The 24092-nt window shown below is 36.2% G+C and overlaps 1 protein-coding gene across 5 annotated transcripts; it reads left to right on the top strand.

Annotated features, from left to right (window-relative positions):
* The first annotated feature begins 210 nt into the window (after nt 1–210).
* Mondo (MLX interacting protein mondo) lies at nt 211–24031 on the top strand. 5 transcript variants are annotated; one of them, XM_014349144.2, is made up of 17 exons: nt 211–371; nt 752–976; nt 6488–6967; nt 14906–15012; nt 17729–17802; nt 18021–18146; nt 18835–19057; nt 19135–19230; nt 19491–19806; nt 19898–20519; nt 21060–21254; nt 21340–21484; nt 21571–21776; nt 21867–22333; nt 22425–22548; nt 22640–22769; nt 22865–24031. In XM_014349144.2, the coding sequence occupies exons 3-17, from the start codon at nt 6489–6491 to the stop codon at nt 22984–22986; spliced, it is 3432 nt and encodes a 1143-aa protein (XP_014204630.2). In that variant the 5' UTR covers nt 211–371; nt 752–976; nt 6488; the 3' UTR covers nt 22987–24031. The 5 variants fall into 5 exon arrangements, with proteins under 5 accessions (XP_014204630.2, XP_014204633.2, XP_014204628.2 ...); XM_014349145.2 differs by lacking the exons at nt 211–371; nt 752–976 and adding exons at nt 1894–1915; nt 6361–6405; XM_014349147.2 differs by lacking the exon at nt 211–371 and having other exon boundaries at nt 705–976; nt 21909–22333.
* Nucleotides 24032–24092: the final 61 nt, after the last annotated feature.

Raw genomic sequence — 24092 nt, 5'->3', positions numbered from 1 at the left:
AATCTTACTTATCATCTCCCAGACATCCACCTATGTTTAAAAGTAGTATAGGTAGTTGGTTTATTTATTCATATCAGAAATGACGAAACAGCGGTATCACAGGCTGGTAACGTTATCTCTATATACATAAACCGATAAACGCACCAATTCCTAAAAAACACGACAAACAGCAAGAGAGAAGGAAAGAGCAAATGGCGGGTGCGCTTTGCGCTGCTCCCGCAGCTGATGCACGCTCCGCTCGCTGACTGACGACGAATCTGTTGTTTGTCATCGAACGTGTCGAGAGCAGCGAACGGGTGGTTTATTTATTCATCTGTACGTGTACAAGTGAACGTGAAAATTTATTTACGGGCCGTGACAAATAATAAAAAGTATGTGACATAAACAAGTAGTTTTATTTATTATGTGCGACTGTTTTCGATCGCAAAGCTGCGATTCCGCCGTATGCGTGTTTTGTTCCAGTGTGATTAATCGAAAATATGCAAATAAGAATAATAACAATACAATGAAATAAGACATGCTGGGGATCTCTTTTTTCTTCTCACAATTGCGACTCCACTGACGGATACACTTAACCTATAAAAAGAAAAAAAACAGAAGGTTCATTCAAGCCCCTTTTGGTTCTGTTCGATTCTCTTAACAAAATATACCTATGTATATACGGAACCACTTCTGTTTGGTTCCCTATATATAGATATACTTTTTTTTAAAGAACCGAACCGAACCAAAAGTGGCTTGAACAAATCCTCAGAGAAGAGAATTGCAAGTGCAAGTCTGCTGCAGTCTGCAGATATGTGTGCCATTATTACAAAGTGCCACCAGTGCCTCGAGTAATCCAACGTCGACGACGACGGCAAATCTGCAACGCATACATATACCTCGATGAGAGAATTTCAGTGTTTGGAGTAAAAAAAACGAGCCAGCGTGTGGTTAAAAAAATATCATATGTGCGAGCGGACTGAAGAAAGAGCCTCTGGTAAGTGGTGCAGAGTGCATATTTATGCTTGTGCGTTTGATATTTTTGTGTCTATTGCCTATCCTCGATGGTGGCCTTCTTCTATTTTCCTTGATTATATCAAATACGCGTCGAAGAGTCTCGATAGAACGTAGTAGCAGCAGCTGTGCTCCAAAAAATTTCGGAGTTTGTTATTATTGTCCAGAATGCGCAGTGACCTATACTCTCGTGCACCAGCGCAACAAGGAATGTCAACTGTATACTTAAGTGGTACATCGTACTTACCCTACAGTGTGTTGTCAAAATATGTGAGGGATAGAAATAGGATTAGTTTTTTTTTTTTAATCATACGAGAGAGAATACTTACAGAATGTGTACATCGTAAAACGAGATGAAAATAGAAAAGGAGAGAGTGCACAAGAGAGAGATCGACTTGTACACGCATAAGTATGTGCGGTAACAATCGGAGCAGCTGGCTCGCCTCAGCTATTAGGCTGCACATGTATATATAGTACTTATCGTTGAAGTTTATGGTGGGTGTATACAGTGTGAGTGTTTATACTTAGTTTAGAGAGTGGTCACACGGGATAGATAAGAGAAAAAGTGCCTATCTAGGATATTATCTTAATGGAAGGGGAGAGGAAGTGACTTTTTAGCCAAACTGGCTGCTTATTACCAAGTATTGCCATCTTATGTGCTGGCTGACTGGAATTTGTTGTTCTCGCTGACGCATAAACTGCGCTTTTAAAAATATGCTTTTTACTGATTTAGCACTACGCCGCTTTGGTCTGATAGTTTATTATTAACGGCAAGCGTCGAGCAATTCGCGCGTATATTTTTATTTTTATTTTTATCTTTTTCTTCCGTAACAGAGTTGTTTTTCCAGTTGTTTTTCAAGAGGACTATTTTCTATAGTTATAGATATCATGATTGCACGTTTTATTTGGAGATTGATTTGATGTACGTAATAAATGCTCTCCAAGTATTTTTCAAGTTGTGATAGCAACACCGCCTAGCTTAGCTGTACACATACATAGGTATACGAGTGGTCGATCGTTTTTGATCATGTAATCGATATTAAAATTGACGTTGCTCGGTTTTGCGCTGAACAAGTGATTCACTCGAAAATATCCTCATATTGTGTGCTCCGACATATCTCAGTAGACAAAGTAGAAAAATAATTGTTCGAGATAAACGCAGGTAGCGTGCGAGATATTATTCATCGATGAGTGTTAATTGCTTATTACATGCCCATCTTTATTGGTAATTAATTGTTGCTATTGCTTAATTCTAAAAATACATGCTCTTAGAGTCAAATCTTATTATTAGGCTGGTTTAAAGGCTAGTAAAAAACATCTATAGACGCGAAATTTAATTTTACCGCGTATTTTCATCCCTAAAGAATTCAAAGATATACCGTACATGTTATGTGAAACGGAGAGAAAGAAGATAATAGTCCAAAAACAAACTTGAAAACACGTAGACGTTCAAACAAACCACTTACAGTGTAAAACTAAACTGTGTTATAATGTAACTATACTAACTTTCTCAACAAAACAAAAATCCTATAGTCTTCGATCATGGAATTTTCATCAGTTAGAGATGTTTTTTCTCTCCCCAGTAACAGTAGTTGAGTCGAAAAAAAAACGCGATTGTTTTTCGTATAAAATTACTCGTAAAATATTGTACTTTACGTGCTTATCTCACCCATGTAGCCCCCACCCATGTCTCTCTTGTCGCTTTAAACGCGCGAGCATCAACAAAAAGCTGACAATGCAAATAAACAATCGTCGTCCTTGGCTGCGTTTGCTGCTGATGCGCTTCGTATGTAGAGAGATGTGCCGATTTTTGATGAGCGCAAAAACATGTCTAATAGGAGATTAGTTCTATGTTATAAGTCTAAAAAATATCAATTATTTTTTATCTTACATGGCTATCTCGTGAGTACACACGAAACAGAGCGATGATTTGTCGCTGGTCTATTTCTCGTCTGTATCTTGCTCCCGTCGTGAACTCGCTCCTTTAAATAATGCCCCAAGTTGCATAAGCGAGAGAGCGCGCGAGTGTGGATGCCAGATAATAGACAGCTAAATAAGTATAGCTCGACTGCAGTGTAGGGTTCACTCGACTTTTCGGGTGCAACGTGAAAAAGAGTGGGGGTGTGGTAGGTGTGATTTGTCGCGTAATTTGCGTTCTATACTTCATTTCGGTAATCGTGAAACGCGCCATTTTTACGGCACGGATGTATATTATATACATTTATTGACTTTAGAATTTTTATACATAAATAACAATGCCGTGTAATCATTCATTTTTAAAATCAATATTTTTATCCTTTGGTTTATTATTAATTTAATCATAAAAATATGTATGTTAAATCTATATGGCCCTCTTTTTTTTACTTCCTCGCGCGGGGAATACCAAAATATTTGCATGAAAAAATGAAATTTTCTATAGCATTTGAGTAAATGAAGTTTACATAGGACTCAATATTGTTTTCTTCAACTTATGAAATAGATCTTATTTTATACAAATAATTATACTTATAAGTATCTTGATAAAAAAAAAAAAAAAAATTTCTCCTACCAAAATTTATTGGTGCCTATCACTTCATTGTATTGGTTCCATTCGTACTGTTGTTTTGATTCGGATAAACATGCGTCGTCAAATTAAACTTGCTCGTCAATGCGTGAGCGTAACTAAAACATACGGGCTATTATTACACGAAGCCGTACACACTCTCACGCATACAGATTTAATCAATCGATTCAATTTCGAGCACATCCATCTTATTTCTCTTCTTCTTTTAACATTTGGGCGTTTTATTTTTAACCACTCATATCCCGATCAAATCCACCATCTCGATTATTCTCGGATAAAAGTAGGGCTACGACAATATATTACATACCTCTTACTATTGCATATACGTGGAATGTATAACACACGTATGAAGATGATGTAAAAGACGAGCACGTGCAGTTCTAATATTCGTTAAACAAGCTTGAAGAAAAATAGCCTCGTTTTTCTGTCGCGCGTTTCTCGTGTCGAGAAGCAGCGATGGCTCGAGTTTAAAAGTCGCGTGCGCGAAATGCCATGTATATCTCCATCAATTATTATAGTAGTGTGCCACTCTTGGACAAAACTCTCTCCGTTTATTTATTTATTTATTTTTTTTCTTTTGTTTCTAACTACCGAATCAACTTTTTGGGTATTTTCATAACTTTGTCCATTCTCGGGAATTCCAGATTACAGTTTGAATCATATTTTTTTTTACGCTTAAAAGTAACTCGATTTTCCTATAATACGATGTAAACTAATGATTGTGTTTTCGGATATGCGACTCGAGTGCCCGGAGTCGAACACAACCATTGTGTAACATACCGTGAGCTTTCAAATACTTTTTAATCGCTTTTAGGGAATAAGATAATGCGTTATCGTAAACATTAATCTGATAATGGTAGTGTACGATAGTCAGTTTATGTCATTAACTTGTGACTTGCATAAGTTGATAATAAAAACATTAGTTTGGGTACTCTTGTAAAATTTTTTTTTTTTTATCAAATAAATTTGTGGTTTCTGTTTATAAGTGTATTGAGCCATCAACCCTACCTTTTGTAACTACTAGATATACAATCTTTTTTTTTTTAACAATAATGTCTTTAACAACAAAACTATGTAACATTATTTTACTTTTCCATCAGCACTACACAAACTAGGTTTTTGACAACAAATAACCACCGCCAATCGATTGACAATTCTTTGATTAAAAAAGCTATAAATTTTTTATTACAAAATATACTAGATAAAATACGTATGTTATTTCTAACATAATTCATGCAAACCAGGACTAAACTTTTAATTCTGATGAAAAAATTGTGATTTAATCACTCAAAATACGTGGGAAATGAGTGGACTCAACGAGGCTCCGTTGATTCGGGATACTTTTCGTCTTAATCTAATGAAAATAACGTATTAATACACATTATTTCCTTGGTGGTTATTCGTGTCGTAACTAAACTGTTCGAATGTATAGTATAGAAATCACGTTGAAGCAAGCCATTACGTCAATTTTGATTGAAAATCTTTTATAACTTTGGTGCTTTGATTTTTGATATTTTCTCTTAGTTCAGAACCATACTAATAAGCATTTTCTGTTATTTTAAGCTATTTCGTAGACTAAAAAATAGTTACGACATTTCCTTACAAAAAATATCTGTATTTCAGCGGCCTCATCAGTTGGAAACACTTGTATAAATTTGAATATTACAGTGCTAAGTAAAATGAGGAGAAAACAAAAGAATATTAGTATTTTTACGGAGCAGCTGACTTTTTGTGAATGTTATAAACATAAAGAGAAAACCCGAGTGCTCGAAAGATAACAAAAAGCAGGCGCAATCGTCGCCTTCGAGACGCCGGATTTTTTTTTGCTTTCTGCTTATCTGTTGTGTACTTTTTTCGGGTAACAGAAATATTAAATAATACTTGATAATTATTAGTAAATTTTTTCATTAAAAATGCTCTTATACATATCTTTTTTATTTATTTATCAATGTTAAATACTGCATACTAAAAAATTTAATTGTTTAGTTTTATTAAATAGTTGACTATTCCGTGTATTTGAATATTTGTTTTCAAAAACAATTTACGGCAAAAATACCAAAAAATTACGTTTCGAAATATTCCATCAAATCTTATGACTAAAACGCAATAATCAGCAAAGGTAATTTTCCAACAGAATTTTACAAACTTACAATGAAAGTTGAACACGATAGCACTTCATCAATTTATCGCCAGCGCTAAGAGTAATTATCATCTTTACTCTCAGCTCGCGCGTGGCTCATTTATCAGAGATAGTACAAGTGTCTCGTGGGTGTTTATCCGTATAATGTAGTTAAGGTAGTGTACAATCGAGCTAACATCGGTGCAACCATTCGTTGGCCATTTCTTCGTTACATTTTTGTTCTATTTTTTTTTTCTTTGTTTCACTGACCGATTTGTATTAGACTTTTACGCGTAAAGAAAGCTTTTGCATGTGTCAAAAACAGATCGTTTGAAAAAATACATCGATATATGTGTATGCGCATGAATGTGAGCAAGCTTACAAAACAGATTTTTTTGATAGCATTGAATTAGTATATTTCTAAACGAATCATATCTTTTATTACTCTAAAATTAACCATGTATTTTAAGGGGGGGGGGGGAGAGGGGCTCATCCACAGTGGGAGAAAAAAAATTATCCCCAGAGTTATAGGTTGTACAGCAACAAAATAGTAAACGGCATGAGCAATAAATTGTCTATTTTGCAAGATTTGCACTAGCCCCTTCTAAAGCTTGTTATATCTTAGCACCGTAAACAGCGACAAACTTCGTTTTCGCTTAAAAAATAAGCAACAAATTGTCCACAGGATTAAAAATAGGGGTTGTTACTTGGTGCTGGTAGCTTAATAAATGTACGTACCCCAAAGCTCGCATGCTGCAACATCAACGCTCATTTACCCAACGGAATTAAAAAAAAAAAAATATTATTTTCAGAATGTTGGCAAGCATGCAAGCCGAGCTGATGTACCGTAAGAGTGCGGCGATGAGCTCGCACCAAGAGCTATCACTGACGACAGCGATGCACCACAATCACCACCTGCTGCAGCAGCAGCACCACCACCACCGCCACCGGCACAATTACCAGCATCGACAGGTGAAGCTCGAGCCGGCGAGCCAGCAAGAGTCGGCGACCGAGACAATACACTCGGGCCACTTTATGGTCTCGCATTTTGAGGCCGAGGCCCAGGATGATGAGGACGAGGTGGCCGTGCCGGTGCCCGAGGACGACGACGACGACGACGACGGCGAGGAGAAAAACTCGCCCGCTCGGTTGTCGATCGTCGCCCAACCGGGTGGCTTTCAGGGCGAGCGATTCGGCGTGCCCAACTCGAACGCGGACAAGAGCTCCCAGCAACAGCTCAGCATCGAGACGTCCCTCCGTAAGCTGTTCCAGTGCATGTCGTTGGCCTACAGGTGAGCAGCACCTTGTTCCCTTTCATTCTTTTTTTTTTTTTTTTTTTTTTTTTTTTTTTTTTTTTTTTTTTTTTTTTCTCGAAAAAAGATTTCAAACGAACCTTTTGCAAACCGATAAACAACGATTGACTTGCCGTACCACTGTTACATAAAACGATGGATACACGTAACTCACTGACTAAACATTTAGACAATCATAGTTTTTTTTCATCCCACTACTCTTTTGTACCCTTGGATCTACGATTGCAACGATTTTCTTATTACCGATCTCCTACATAGCGTATCAATTTAATATGATTCGAAAATACGGCAATTAATAATACTTCATTTACGCAAACGTGTAACCTGATGTAACGTTTGATTAAGATAATGCCAAGCCTTCAAAAAATGATTTAAAGGTATTTCGCTAAGTACACCAGATCAGTGCGATTTGGTTACTAAATATCATACCATCAAACATCTAAATTCGTTGACTAATTGATCATTTAAATTGTTTGTTCATAGTTTTATGGAATGAATAGCAAACTAGTATACCGTGTAAATAATCAAAGAAAGTTACTTTAACATCAGAATGTTAAATAATTACTGTGGTAAATGGTGATACCAGTTCGAGCGTTAAATTTGAGGATGTGTTTTGCATAATAGATGTAATTTTCAATTATCATTTAATATCTCTGAGCAACCAATATTGTTCCAAGACTAATTATATGCCTCGAACTCGGGGCAAGTTTGATTACATTACCAACTAAATTGTGTCCAAGATTTTATAATGTACCTTCTCTTGTGTAAAATACACATTCGAATTCCGGATAGTTTCAACCACTGTAGAGAGAGAGAGAGAGAGAGAGAGAGACTCTATCGTCTAAAGATAAAAATTGTCTTCACGCTACTTCGCTCTGATAATGTTATGTGTGCACAATATAAATAAGGACAAGGCAATAAGTCGCTGCTGACAACTCATCGGAAAATACCTTTGAATAATTAATCAGGAAACTTGTACAAAAGCTCATTTGATGCGCGCAAGTTTATAAATGTTTGCTAATTTTATACCCTTTTCTTCTTTAAATAACATCGAGTTGTTGAACTCGCGAGTCTCTCGAAATTTTTACTCAAACTTCTGAGTTACAAATAATTTTATCGTTACCCGTTTGATATGTCTTTCTGATTGAAACTTCGTTTCGAGTGTATTATTTTGATAGTCGTTTTTGTCATTTGGGAGTTCCTGACCCCTCGAGTCAACGCAATCTCTATGGCTGTTCATACTTGTGTAGCAATAAATTGTCTGACCCCTTAATTCAACAAATTATCGTCTCGTACACGTGCGCTATTCCGATTTTTCATCCGCGTGACATCTTTTTACCTTTTTTTTTTTTTGTTTTTTTTTTTCCATGTACTTTGATAGATTTTGTATAAAAATATTTATTTTCACTCTTAACTTACACAAGTATTATCAGCCCGATTACGAAACAAAACAGCCAAATGATGCGTTAGCAGACGTGATACATACAGTTTTGGCTTGTTTTTGCAAGAACCCAATCATATATAGCCGGTGTTGATTTAGACGCCAATCAATTGAATTGTGAGGCCTTTTAGATTCAAAGTTAACGTTCGTCACAATTAAAAGTAATTTTACAAAGGCTTCCTATCCCTTCGGCGATGGAGCCATGGCGCCTACAGAGTATACGGCGATGAAATGCGTGTGGAATTAGTTTTCTGTAGTCTACATTTGGTTTATCTATTGTCGTTTTGTTGATCAATAAAATAAGGTATTCCTTGGTGAGCAAATTTTCTCGGTAATAAAGTTATGGTAAGACTGTTTTGTACTGTTCATTATTTTTGGATCTAAAGTTATTTTTTACGTATTTTAAGTAATAGTACGATTATTTTGTTTAATTAAAAAAAAAATTCGATATTTTATAAATTATAAGGTTGTTGCTATCAATTAAAGTGTAACAAGGAATAATATAATTATATTTGATAGTGTGAAAGACTTTCTTCGTAACTCGATTAAACAAAATTTTTACCTGTTAGAAATTTCTTACGCAAACAGCCCTTATTTCATTTAAATGGACATAATCTCAATATATTGTTTCGAAATTTCGATGCGAGGCTTAACAATTTCTTGAGACGAAATCAGAGTATGAATACCTGGTAGGTGTGTAAAATTTGAATATGCCAGCCCAACCGTAAGCGGCAAAATGCAGTTGTGATATCTTATCTGCTAAAATTGAAAGTAACGAGTGAATGCCCTTTCACTACTGTATTATGTGCAGTGCTGTGCGTACACCTGGCCACTCTTTCCTGGTCTCGGTGAGAGGCTATCGAACTGCCCCACCGAGGAATCGATGTAAAGAAAATTTAATTACATACTTACATCCATCACTCAACATAGTTACATTGTTTTTGTAACCACATAATTATATTCCTACATCCTTGAAAAAACACTTGCGTACTTTTCAATGTGACAACATTAATCTCGAAAACTTGAACTCACTTACGTAAGACTACATGCCAAACAAATACTCTTTTTTTTCAACGAAACGCGCTATATAGAACATATATGTATGCATACTATGTGGTATCAAAACACCCCCAAGTATGCATATGTAAATACGGCGGGCATTCTGCTCTGAAAAGCAGTCACTGTTGATTCCAAGGCTGCGAGACACACCTTCTTTTTTTTTTTTTATCTCTCCTTACCTCTCGCGACAATGAAGAATTCGTCGACTCTTTCAATCGTGTGCCAAACGAAAAAAGACCTGGCCACGAGCCACTGCATTCTTAAGAAAAAAAAAAAAAAAAAAAATAGTCGACCATCAAAACAAAGCTCGACATTTAAATTACCAATCGCCTATACTAATACTAAAGTGGAGTTTGTCTCTCGAGCCTTTGCTCGTGCTCTGTTTTTTTACTGACAATCTGTTTATTTATACTTGCTCTTACGCATTTTGTTTTTGTTTTTTTTTGTTTTTTTTTTTTTGAGCCATACTTAGTTGTTTTGTTAAGAAATTTTAAATATTAGCTAGGAAATGTCAAAAACTCAACTTGAAATGAAAAGGGTTTTAATTTCGTTCATCTGATTAGAGAATACGTGGTACCTGTAACGGGTGAAAGTAAACACAATTATTTACAGTTATGATGTCTGTTTACATGTGGGGTTGCAACGAAAAAAAAATGCAAGACACCGTCGCGCTCATCTGAAGGTGTGTGAAACCACTTTGCGATCTAACGTTCAAGTCTTAAATATACCAAGCAGTGAAAAAACAACTTTGTGCAGCACATTGATTTTTTTATCACTTATTTATAGATTTACCAGAAAAAAAACATATCAGGGTCAGCTAGTCTACTTTATCGACCACTAGGAATATTCTATCAACTATCGGGTGGGATTTTCTGAATTCTTCTTTGGTGTTATAATCGCGATTGGTATTTAAATCAATGGAAGCCACAAAAGTTTGTAGTACAAATGATTCGGTTGGGCTTGCTTTTAAAGTTTTATTAAAATGTTTGAAAAATTGTGAGCGCACGATGGTGGAAGCTAAAGAGCAAGAACGCCACCAACGCGCAAAGCTCCCGATAGATAAGAACCCGTGTGCTCATATATGTATATTTGACAAACTGGAGCTACTCGGCGTGTGTGTCATGACAAAATAGTCTTTATCTGACAATAAAATACGCTTGATTATGTGTATACGCACTTGCATGGCCCGTGAAATCGGAAAGCTTGATTTATTCATTCGTTTTACGTGGCGGAAAATGAATATCACGTACACGATAAGTTTATCACGGCAGGTGCTCAATGTAGGATACTTTTTTTTAACGAGTAAAAGTCGATTAAGAGATTTGAGAGCAATTTGAGATTATTTTCGTTCAAATTTAAAAATTTGTGGATTTATAAAATTGTCACTATTTTCCCATTTTTATTTATCAACAAAATTATAATTATATCATGCAGCACTGTTTAATTTACCATAATCATGTATATGTATGCCTTGTGTTTTTGGACGATTTCCTTCTATTCAGAGAAAAGTACCTACCAGTGTTCTTTACTGTGTCAATTGTATCTTATCGACAATATTTTTGGTGCCAATAAAAAATATCCTTCTTAGCAAACTTTGAAAATCAGAAAACAATATTTTGAATGTCGCATAGTTGACCGGTTAAAAAAAAAATTAATTAATAATTAAAATATATTTGTGTTGGGATAAAATTACCGTACTTAACACAAAAAAAAAAATATAAATAATTTTAGACAAAAATTACCTTTATGGTAAAAATTGCCTTAAATTTTAAAAAATTCATTACATGTGAAAATCGAAGTAACTAGCGTACCCCTCTCCCCAACTTTACTGTGATTTTACAATAAAAATCATCCCGTAATTTAATTTTTGATTCCTTGTAATAGTGAAAAACAATGACAATGTTTCTACATAGTTAAAAAAAAAAAAAATCACTGACCGCATTAGCATAACTGCTTTAGCGCGCACGAGACATCACACACAAGTGCTCACGTTAAAATGAATTTTTTTTTCGCGATCGCACAATATATAATACTCTAACGTAAGTATAACATAACCCATTTAGGTGATTTTCGAAATTTAAAATACATTTGTTTTTTTAATGACATGAATCACAATTTCGTAACTATGGACAGCTACAAGTATCAGTACAATACAATACATACATTTTTTAAATTATTCATTAGACGAAAATTGTACAGTGTTCTTGACTTAAATTTGTTTGAATTCATAGGCAGTTTATCGTAACATTCAATATCGCCAGTTATATAAACTTTTTCTACTAAAGGAACATTAACTTTTTGGTTATTGGCTCATAAAATCCAAAAGATCATGTAAAGTTTCCAAGGCCGTTCAGATAGTTCATACATTATTAGTATAAACGAGGAGGCAAAGCCATCAAATCTATGCTACACTGCACTCTGACCTAACTAGTATCTGAAGAGACAAGCCTATGCTCGTATAGGTATACGTATGTAACGATATCAGCCGAGAGCATCACCGTAATGTTTTCCCAAAACTTTTTTTTTCCCCCAGTCTTAAGTAAAAATACTATTGTGAGGCGAAACATCGTAATTTTATGTGGAGCCAAGATATGATGATTCTAATGTGGTGATGAAAAAAGTTTTCTTTTCTAGCGAGGCAAAGATTTTTTTTTGAAGCAACAAAACTGTACGAGTCGCACCTTTTTCAAAATAAAAATTTCTTATGGATCAATGGTATATTGCTACAACTGTCGATTACAAATACACAGCTGCGCAAAGAATGTGCTCAAGACACCCATCTTTTTATCTATGTCGACGGCAAGTCTAATCTTATCATTGCGTGGTGTTTCAGTAGAAAAAAAGACACAGTAAAAATGCTCACGAGAACACGCCTCCTTTACGTCATCGAAGGAAAACACGTTCTAATGCTCAATGCTCTCAAGCTTTGGGAGGTTATATTCTCTAAATTGAACGTGTAGCCGGAATTTTGTTATCTTGTTTTGAAAGATTTTTTTTATTTAGATACTTCATTAATAGCTTATTTTTCTGGAAAAATTAAGAAAACAATTCATTTATTATAGTATTTTTTTAACTTTTTTTTAAAATTAAATTACTCCTGTTACCACAAAACCAAGAATAATTTACCAAATAATGTAAGTTTAATGTTTCTTAAGTAGACTTAAGATTTCGTTCATCATCAGCAGTAGATTTAACAATGAGATAAAAATATTTGTTTCACGACCTCAAAAATTTAATCAACAATATTTAAAATAGATTAAACCATTTCAATTCTATGAATCAAAGAAAATAACTTTACTCTTATTCAGTTGAACATTTTGTTTTAAATTTAAAAAATTTTGAGTTTCTAAGAAAATACATATTAATAAATGTCATTATTTAATTATTTAAAACACGTTTCTTCCAACTAGTTTAACATTTTGTTGATTGAAAAAAAAACTGCTCAACAGAATGAGGGTGAGAAAAACTATTTTATTTTAAGAATTAGATGAGTCAGGATGATTGTAAAAAAACAATCATCATAACTAATTAAAAAAAAAAAACATGAAACTACTTACAACTAAATTTAAAAAAACTAAAAATTAATGTCAAAAAAATTCGAAAAAACCTAAAAACCACTACGCGTGCAATGACGAATAAACACGACGAAGACAACAAAAGCCGATCAGCTCGCACACGGCAGAGCAGAGGTCTAATGTCAAGGAGAACCAAGCGATAAAGCAAAAGGAAAGCGGAAATCTTCCAGCCCCGGAAAACTCGCTTCTCGCGAAGATTCGCACGCTCGTTTATCTCTCTCTCGTGACGCTGCGGCAAATTCCAGGAGGAGGGAGATGTTGTGCCTCGACGCGTCCCGTTACTCTTGTTCGTTTCCTGTTTTGCTTATCGTTGATACCCCCCCCCTTCGCCTTTTCATCTCACCTCTAGTGCAATAATATGTATTTTTTTTTTCTTACGTTGGGCTTTTTCAACTAGAAGTATTACTGCCTGCGAGACTATTATCGTTTTATGTACCGTTTGCTCGAATTATTTTTCCTGATTCGGGAAGTTTTTTTCGCGTAGAGCAATAATCGTATAAACACTGGTATGGTTTTATCGTCGATTCAGATAAAAATGACGGAACAGCTAGATTGGATTTGGAGATAATGATTGGTAAAAACTATTCAAATATGCGGAGGTTTCGATGGAAAATATTTATTTTCTTTTGACCAAAAAGTAGGGGAGATGAGGGATAATTTTAACATTTTACTTGAAGCATAAAAAAAAAAAATTTCTACATTCGTAGTTAAAAATCGTAATCTTTGGTCACAGGAGTATCAGAAGTGACAAAATTTGTACGAAGCATATTATATTTTGAAAAATTCAATGTCAAAAACAACGTACCATCTGCTTTTGCCTTACAAAATACGATAAAATCGAACATAAAATGAAACTACCCCAGTCAAAGGGATGCTTGTAGGGTTATCTATCTCTAGTGCAGGGACTATAACACTAGTAACTTGCTGACCGCATTTATAGATGAGACAACTGTCGAACAATCTTTCATCCATAAACCCAAAAGTGCAAAATTTTTCGAATGGACAATATTTTTTTAACCGTTGAAGGGAAGATTTTTTTTCCAATAGCAGTATTAGCTGGTACTCGAATATTAAAAAAAAAAAAATACTTTTAAGTAATCCTTGAGAATTGAATATCCGTCGTCCAGACCCCCCCCCCTCTCTTCTTGTGTGACGAAAAAGATGTGGTATCGAATTTATGGTTGATTACGAAATACGTGTGGGTAAAAAAAACTCTTGAACTAGCGGAAAAAAGAATTTTTGGCATCCCGTTACAACTGGTCGAAGCTATGTAAACACTTAATCAGTTGAAATGTGTACAAAACACGTTAGGTAAGACTTAAGCTAATGAAAAACAAATTATATCACTATTAATGAATACATTCCGTAACTGGTGTCTCAGTAAAGAAAGCAGATATTACAATCTATTGGTCGTTTATTGGTACTTAAAACTTGGTTCACAATTCATTATTGATCGATTAGGTCATTAGATTTAACATTACACAACAGTGATTGCAGTAAAAAAAAATCGCGCTCGAAACAAATATTTTCTTCGTTAGGCTGCTTTGACGCGTTATCGCTTTGTAAATAGCCGTATTCTGTTGAATTTATTAATATTAGTATATACTTTGTTCATTTTACTAAGGCACTTTACATGAATTTTTAACAAGGACTGCACAACAGAGAAAAAAAATTATTTAGTTTTTTTTTTTTATAAAATTATGTACCTACTTTGTTTCACTATACGTAAAATACGTGCAAATGTTAAAAATGCACATGTGTTCTTGTTAAAACTGATGAATATCCTCATGAAAAAAAAAAAAAAATAATAGTTGAACAAGGCACGATTTGGATTTGTTTCAGACAGAAGCTGACATCGCCCAAGTGGAATCGCTTCAAAGGCATCCGGCTCCGATGGAAGGAAAAGATCCGATTGAACAATGTTATCTGGCGCTGCTGGCACATGCAGTGTAAGCACAGTTTTTAGACGATACACTTTAAAGAAGAAAAACATTTTCAAATATACACGGGTAGCTATTTACTGCGTGTACTTGTATGGTCTTTATTAGCACTCGCAACTCGGTTACTGGCTGGAATCTAAGACCTTTTTTTTTTTCCTCCATTTGATTAATTTCTTTCGATTTGTGTTGCACACGCATACAACGGACATATGAATTGACAATGAACTTTACGCTACGTGGCGCTAGTTTACGGTGTAAAAAAATGAAGATATAACAGAGAGAGGGAGAAAAGAAAAAAATGAGAAGCTCAAACTGACGCAACTTTAAATTGAGGAGCAACGATCGCTCAATGGTTAACAGGTTTTTTTTAATCACAGCTGCGCCTGTGCTATCAACCGTCTTCGAGAAACGCGGTATTTTTTTTTCCCCCAATTAGCGTTCATTAGATTTTCATCGTTTTTTCATGCGATTTTAATTTTCATCAATTTCAAGTAATTGTGCACATCGCGGCTCTCGTAATTTATGGCTCGATAAGTATCGTTCCGCAGGAGTTGCTTATAAGCTCACAATTGCACTGGAATTTTTTCAATTTGAGCGTTTAAAATTGTTTTTTTTTTTTTTTTTTTTTTTTTTTGTACCTTCCACTATATTTATTATTTTATTGAAAATACAATTTTTTATACATTTCACATCGATGAATATAGAAAGTATGCGATAAAAAGTTTGTAGCAGCAAATACAGTTTGTGATGGTTCGAATGACCGTAAAATTGATGAAAAATATATCGTACAATTGTAGTTGGAAAAAAACAAAGGACAATAAAATTTGCGTAAAAATCCTACAGATTTCCTTATCTCTAAATGACATGTAAAATGTACTCTTGCTCTCACGCTTGTAATGCCACATGCCATTATTTGCGCTACAGCTCGCCTCACACGATCGTCATCTTGTCGTATTTTTCGAATCAAAAATGAAATGGACCGTAGAGAGAGAAAGAGGGGCTAATCAAATGTATAGGTGGCGAAGCCATAGCCTCGAAAACCAATACGGAATAGTAATTATTGAATTATCCAACTCTCTCTCTCTCTCTTTGATAAAACACAAATCGAGCGTGAAGAATTCGATTGAAAAAAAAAAAAAACGGAATAAAATAAAATAAGGCAAAAAAAAAAAAGCAAATAGAGGGAAGATTGTCGCGCCTTCACGTGAGAGTCTCGTGGACAAGCCTCTTCCCCCCCCCCCCCCACGATAATACCCGAGTAGAGCAGCAAAAACAATTCGTCTGTCTGCACTTTGGCGCTCGCGATATCGGTCTTTCTCTCTCTCTCTCTTTGCATCTGTGCCATACGTATGTGTACAAGCAAATACACAATACGTCTCCTCCCCCGCGTGGTGGCAATTTGTAATCATCACCGGCCCATAAAACTGCAGCCAATGCACAATCATCGAATACTTACTTGTTAGTCCGGTGGCGCGTGTATATCTCCTCGTCTGCGACTTTAAACTCTTACTTATATTAATTCCCTCTCCCCAAGCGCTCCGGCGCCTCCGTTTTTTCCTCTTCGTACCCGAATCGTTTTTACGTTGCGTTTTTTTCTTCTTCTGTTTTTCCTTTGGGTGACTGTCAACTAGATAATTGTTTTGACGCACTTCCGTCTCTCTTAATGCTCGTGTGTCGATTTTTCGGCCCCCCCCCTCCCTCCGGTTTGGGTATAAATTCGGGATTAGGCTTTAATTTTTGTATCAACTTCAATCAAGTTTTTGTCAAATTTTTTCTCCAAAGAGGATAAACGAATCAAAGGTCACACGAGATCCTTTTCACATCGTATAAACTTCTATTAATTTAATTTAAATGTTTGTCTTTAAATCCCCGCCAAACAAATCACGTGATTTTTCATGACCAATCATATCGATGATAAAAATGCCAAAGTCACGCGCGATGATGAATTTTAAATATGTAAACATAAAAATACCGATGATAATAGAAATTATCGCAATTTTATCGATTCTTTAACGTTACGACCACACGTTATCTTTGACGATTACCGTTTTTACCAAGGAAACGTGATGATACCTTTTTCGTTTGTGCTATAGCTTACTTGAAATAATAATAAAAAAAAATCATTTGTAGCTCTTTATACGATCGCACGTATCGTCAACACATCATCTCTGATAACGGCTTGATTCAACAAAAAATGGGCTCGTCTCTTACAGACTGAGCTTCACTCGTGGGAAAGGTGTACCGACTCGAAAGTTGTAGAAAAGGCGACTCTTCCTTTTCTTTAATTAAACATTTTTTTTTCACCCTGCTCTCTTTCACGCAGAAATTTGACTTGTATATAGACAACATACAATACAAATGATCATACTTAGACTAGTTCAATTACTTCAACAAGTTTTTAAATACTTTACTTCAAACACGTCACAATAACAACAACAAAAATCACTTATTCAAGAAAAAACATGTTTTTTTAGTGTATATTATTCCATTGAATAATTGTGCTGAAAATGATGAAACGTACAACAAATTGGAGAATCCAAAAAAGTGTTGGGGGACTCGAGTTCGAATAACTCAGTCGTTTTATAGCAAAAATATGATAACAATTATAATAAACCGTTCGGTAGTGAGATTATTATAATACTGGGAGAATTTTTGGTTTCTCCAAACGACTCTGATAAAAATAACTTTTTTTTTTTTTTTTCAAATTTTTGTTTCTTCCTTCCAGTTATACTGAAACAAAACACGTTGGTATGTCAATTTGCATCCCCACTCGATGTCGACACTCATAATAAACCTGAGGTAAGAGAAAACACTCTTTGCCCGTATAGTTTTATGGTTTCTTTTTTTTTTCTTCTTCCGTGCATGATTTGATGGGTTCATAAAATTATGCGAGAACTATAACACAAGACGCTCATGAAGGTTCAATTATTTTTTGAATAATTATGTGATCGATAGAAAAACTGGTTTGGCCATGGAGTCTTGGTGATTTTTAATAGATTTTTCACTTTGTCAATCAGGCGGTCGTATTGGAAGGCAAATACTGGAAACGAAAACTGAAAGCTGTTACTGCCGAGTACAAGAAATGGCGCATGTTTTATCGGAACAAAATTCTCGGATGGACGAGCAAAGATGGCAGCGACATGGTACGTATACAAGCAAAACGTTTTTAGTGTCTTATGACACAAGTAACTAAGTGTGGGACTCGTGTCCAACGACACTTTGCATTGCCAATTGTGAGATTTGATGTGTTTATGAATTGAAATTTCAATGGCTCGATAATATGCTGTGCATCTTCATTTTTACGTTACTATATCCTTCTTTGTTTGTTGGTACAATAACTTATTTTTTATGGTGTCTTAAATCGAAGGATAACACTTTTATACAAAGAAACGTAAAATTCGTTTTTGCTTTTTTAAAGAGGATCAAAAATATGATTTTCTCTATGAAAAGTATGAAAGTTATTATCAGTAATAAATAGTCAAAGAAGGCTTTGTGCCGAATTATTGGCAGCAGCAGTGACATTACCTCTATTGTGCTATTAAAAAAAAAAATTTCCAAACCAACAATATTAAACTTGCATCAGAAAAATCTCATCAAGTAAGCAACATTCCATGGTGTTAGGTTGAACGAAAGAAAAAAGCCGAATCAAAATTTAAAAAGTTTCAATTTTGACACAGTTCCAAATTCAAGTAGTAAAAGCTAAATTTGGTCAGACGCAGTACCCACGCTTACATGAATTGCTTTCAATTTACTTTACGTGGGATAAAAACTTTAATTTTGCGCAATGATATGAAGGTATTAAAAAAAAAAAAAAAAATTGATGCTCCATAGCTCGAGTCGATGGACACGTTGGAATGGGGCGACAGCATGGGCAACTTCGACATGTACGGCGCCGGATTTCAGAGCTCCTGCAGCGGGGCCGGCAGCACGACCAGCGCCGACGGCATCCACAGCATGATGGTCGACGAAGATTACCGGGAACTCATGACCGATACCCTCTTCTCGACCATCAGCCTTCACCAGCCGCTCTACTTTCCCGATTCGCGTGAAATAGGTCAGCCATTTTTTACCAAATATTCGTGGCAAAGGTACAACGTATGCCAACGAACGTTAATGCAATCGTGATTACAGCTCGGGGAGCCAGCCTGGCCGACTTCATTCAACCGAGTTTGGGACCACTGCAGCCAAACTTGGACGACTTTATCGACACTTTGGAGCCTCTCCAAGGTAATTACCAGGCAGGAAAAACAAAAAAATCGCGAAAACCGCATTCTTGCTCCATATCCCTTTGCTTTCAAACTGCGAAGTTTTTTTAATCGATAATGAACGCGAATAAATTTGACAACTGATGAGACAGCATGCATTACCCGATGACTTTGCGTATGGCCAATCAAACATCTTCCTGAACAACAATCGCATCGAGACACTCATACAAAACAATAGTCAAACTTGTCTTTGGCACTAAGTAAGTCTTGTTGAATTACCAGAGTTCTTGAGCTCGCGACTGCCATCGGTTCCCGAGGAGGATGTCTTCCAAAGCTCAGGGTTGAACAGCAACTACGCAGAACTCGACCTGATGGCCCCTATGAACCAGGTGAGCGGTATGCCCGACCCGAGTGCTGTCATGAGCGCAGCCACGTCCGCTGATAGTGCGAGTGCGGTATCCACGCCCGTGGCGACTGGGCCAAACTCGATGCAGACCGAAGAGTCGAGTGTTGGCTTGCAGAGCCTCCAGTACACCGCTAAAATCTTTACCCAGCCGCAGCAGCAGCAACAGCCGGAATCTGTGTTCAGAAATAACGCGTGAGTTGATAACAATTGTAATTAGGTCGAGGGCTGATTTTGAATCAATCATTTAACCGTGGATTTAATATTCATTGTATTTTTTTCGTAGCGATTTTAGTGCTCTCCAGCAGAGTTACGAGCAACAACTGCATCAGCAATTACAACAGCAACAGTTGCATCAGCAACAGCTGCAGTTACAGCAGCAACAAGTGCCTCAGCAAATAAGGACCAGGCAGCCGCGGCCGAGTAGAGCCTCAATACGAAACTCTCGGTTAACTCAACAACAGCAGCAGCAGCAGCAGCAGCAGCAACAACAACAACAACAACAACAACAACAACAACAACAACAACAACAACAACAGGTCTTTCAAGCAGCCGCGCAGCAACACCTAACGGCGTACAGAAATCAACAGCAGCAGCCAGACTATGCGATGGAGATACAGACTTCGAACATCTCGACATTACCAACACACCCGACGCCTATACACATGACTCTTGCCGAGCCAACGAATCAGCAAGTGCAGGTATTCCTTACCCAACAGCAGCAGCAGCAGACTTTCACGGTGACGACGGAAGCGCAGAAACAGCAATCCCAGCAGATTCAGAAGCAGCTGACGTCCAACCTAGCGATCAAGCCGTACAACAAACCAACCAGTTCTGGCTACAAGTTTCCACCCCCACCGCAAGCTTTCGATCCTCAACAGTGCAAGTTTACCAACAACAATCTCAAGGTAAAACACGATGCACCCAACGGGGCGCAAAATTATGGTTCAACAAAGAATTTCGATAAAGAACTGGCATTGAAATTAAAAAATGATACATTTTGTTTTTTAACATCACCGGTTTTGCAGTGCAGTATAATATCGATAAGTACGAAGATATTAATACCGAGGGAATCCTAAATTTATGCATCATTCAAAGTAGTAGCCGTGGAAATTAGTAATTCTCAATGGAGCATAACTCACGACTAGCGTTAGGAATTAATATTCACCTTAATGAATTCAAATCGGATTATTTAATCAGAAATAATTTTAAACGGTGTAACGACAGCTCGAGCATTCTCATTGGCATAAAGTTTCGAAAGCTCAAGTTTTCCGCACCCTACGGCAACGAGCAAGAAATACACTTGTATCGCGCTCCAGTCTCGCGAGATCGAGATTGTATAGCTTAAAAAACCCATTGATCACTCGCTCAAAGCAAATGTACATTTATTACACGTGAGTATTTTCCAACCTGCAGGTTTTTATATGCACTTTTTATTAATCTCGTAGACACTGCCAAGTCAGCCGGTGGGCGCAGTGGCGGCCCAACAGCCCGCCCAATCGCACGTGCTCCTGCAGTACAAACCCCAAGGTATCGATCTCACGGCGCCGGCTCAGCATCCAACTAAGCTGCTGCCCCGGCCTACCGCGGTTAACGTCACCTCACCGATCGAGGTTAAAGAAGAAGTCTTTGCCGTGCCAAAAGTAACCTCCTTTTCTCTAGCTGATTGCAATTCCAATGTTCCTTGAGTGAAATTTTTTTAAAATGAGGATTACTCATTGTTTTCAGTATCAAATGAAATCGAAGAGCAGATCTCGAAGTAGCTGCTCGTCGACGTCTTCCAAGATGCACCCTCCTCCACTTGTGTCAGCTGTCAGTGATCCCAACTTGAATCTTAATAACAACGTTCTTCTTGCACATCTTCTCACGAACAGTAGGATTCATGTTTTTCTTAGCATTAGACAAGTGACAATGATGATTTTTATTTTCTTAAATTTTCCTTTTTGTTTAATAATGCAGACACATCGAATCTGTACACGGTTAGTACGGGTCCGGATAAAGTCACAGCTCAGCCGGTGATCGGCGTCAAGCACATATTGCCTATGCTTTCGTCGACGCTTACATCCGGCGCACAAGTATCCAACGCCACTCATAACATAAATTCATCCATCAGCGCTCAAACCATGCACACCACCGCCAATGTACAAAGTCCTGCAACTCATCAGGTAAGTACATCATACAAGACACTATTAGTTCGAAATCATTTTCAATTGATATCGAAGGACTTGAATAAATAAATTCGTGGTACATTGTAGTCATTACAACAATCGAGTTCAAGTCAATCGTTACTTGCTCAGGCAGCAGCTGCAGTACACCAACAGTCGCCCAATAGCGATCCTAACTCCCCAAAGGATTCAACAGCACACAGTCCGCAGGCCCTGAGTCTCAGTCCTCTGCACAGTCCAATGAGCTTGGGTAGTCCACTATCTCCTGGCCGAGGTTACGTGAAGGGAGATCCAGAACGGGGTCAGTACAAAGAACAGCGCCGAGTCGGTCACATTCATGCTGAGCAGAAGCGCCGCTACAACATTAAAAATGGCTTTGACATGCTGAATAGCCTAATACCACAGCTCAGTCAGAATCCAAATACGAAAATGAGTAAAGCTGCAATGCTACAGAAGGGCGCTGATTACATCAAGCAGCTTCGATCAGACAGACGCGAGATCTGCGAGGAAAGCGAACAGCTCAGGGCACAGATCGAGATGTTGAGTTTGTCGATCAAGTGAGTTTGAAATTTTTTTCGATTCCCTGGTGCTTTTTTTTAACCATCATATTTCAAAGTATTAGATGTATCTGATTTTATGTGGTATTAGTAATTGCCAAGCCTTGCTACCCGCTACTGGGGTTCCTGTTTCACGACAGAGAACAAACAAAATGAAAGAGATGTTTGATGAATACGTCAAGGCAAGGACGAGAGATAATTGGAAGTTCTGGATTGTAAGTTCTTTAAGATTTAACTTTTTTGTTTTTTTTTCCAACAAGACATACACTATGAATTGACCATGAAATTCTCAACACTATAATACAGTTTAGTACGTTAATGGAGCCGTTGATGGAATCTTTCAACAATGCTGTATCCACAGCAAGCAAAGAAGAGTTATACAGAACGACAATAGTGTGGGTGGAGCAGCATTGTTCTCTAGTAGACCTTAGACCAGGTGCAGTGTCCATAAAATAAAATTTCGCGCATAAAATACAATACAATACACTTGAGACCCTTGTAAGTGAAATAAACTGCTTAAATATGTTTCAGCTGTCCTCAACTCATTGAAAAAATTGTGCACTGAAACGGACATTCTCAACGATCCTTCTCGTTTGCCAGAGGAAGCACTTGCAGCAGTGAACGTACCGAAACGGCGAAACTCTTTGCAGTGATCAATTTCATGTCTTGTGTAAATTAATAATCTTTAAGTGCGAGTTTGTGAAATGAAGCATGAATTCGATCTCCAAGTTCGATAAGAAACTTGTATCTTGAAAAGACAGTTACCGCATATTATCACGTTAAAATAAAAAATGCAGGAAAAAATAACATACATTTGTACAGAAACTATAAGTAGTCTTATCCTGGGGTACGTAAATACGTTTGAAAGCTCTTGTTTCTGCAAGATTATTCAACTTCAGCGGATGCAAAATAATATGAAGTGCAATTTTGCTGAGATTGAAGATAAAATTTTTTAAGATATTGAATAAAAATTGAACGTCTCGTGAAGTCGAAATTTTATTTTGTTTTTAACGGAACGAATAACAAAGTATATTTTTTAAAATTTAGATTCAAATAAGGTTTCGTTTTTGTTTTTTAATTTATATTTTCAAGATTCTTTTGCAAAACAATTTGTCACAATTATACCAAGTGTCACTTGAATGACTCCAAAGTTAAGTAATTTTCAAAGTTCATTCATGGAGGACTTGAAATACAATAGGAAAAAATAAAATCATTTTCACAATATTTCAAAATAATTATTTTTAGAAGTTGTTGAAATATAGTTGTTATATTTTGTATAATAGAGATTATTTACCCTTTTTTATATTAATATATTATAAAACTATTGGTAATTGTTTTTTCGTTCTGACTATTCAAACAAGAGAATATTTACAGACATGTCTGCTTTGTGAGGGGTCAAACATTTTTACAAGAGAAAAACAGTGAACCCGTGATGCTTGTTGAACGTATTATTATCGCAAATCATATGTATGTACGTTAAATATAAATGAATGCGAGATTTTTATTATACTTCATGTGATAATGTAAAAAAAAAAAAAAAAAAATATTACGGTCCAATTTTAGATAGAGTATTAACTGTAAAGAATTTTTGTATATCTCCGAATGTGTCATTGTTAATAATTAAAAAAAAACTGTATTAAATCAAAGTCTATTGGTTTTTATGAATTTCTATGATACAAAATAAATTGATAATCTAAAGATCATGTTTTTTTAATAACAAGTTTAAATTATTTTAATTTTGTAGTGGTAGTCAATAATA

Source organism: Copidosoma floridanum, unplaced genomic scaffold (genome assembly GCF_036245765.1).
Source record: "Copidosoma floridanum isolate Cflo_tuat_1 unplaced genomic scaffold, Cflo_Japanese_pri ptg000019l, whole genome shotgun sequence".
Classification (NCBI taxonomy): domain Eukaryota; kingdom Metazoa; phylum Arthropoda; class Insecta; order Hymenoptera; family Encyrtidae; genus Copidosoma; species Copidosoma floridanum.
The sequence above is the reverse complement of the archived record's forward strand: the minus strand, read 5'-3'. Positions and strand labels throughout refer to the sequence as shown.

What these genes read in the sequence shown, in the direction of transcription:
- Mondo (XM_014349144.2), top strand. Translation starts at nt 6,489, where the DNA reads ATGTTGGCAAGCATGCAAGCCGAGCTGATGTACCGTAAGAGTGCGGCG. An exon ending in AAAGTCCTGCAACTCATCAG is followed by an intron (nt 21,777 to 21,866) that starts GTAAGTACATCA and finishes GGTACATTGTAG; the next exon opens with TCATTACAACAATCGAGTTC. An exon ending in ATAATTGGAAGTTCTGGATT is followed by an intron (nt 22,549 to 22,639) that starts GTAAGTTCTTTA and finishes ACTATAATACAG; the next exon opens with TTTAGTACGTTAATGGAGCC.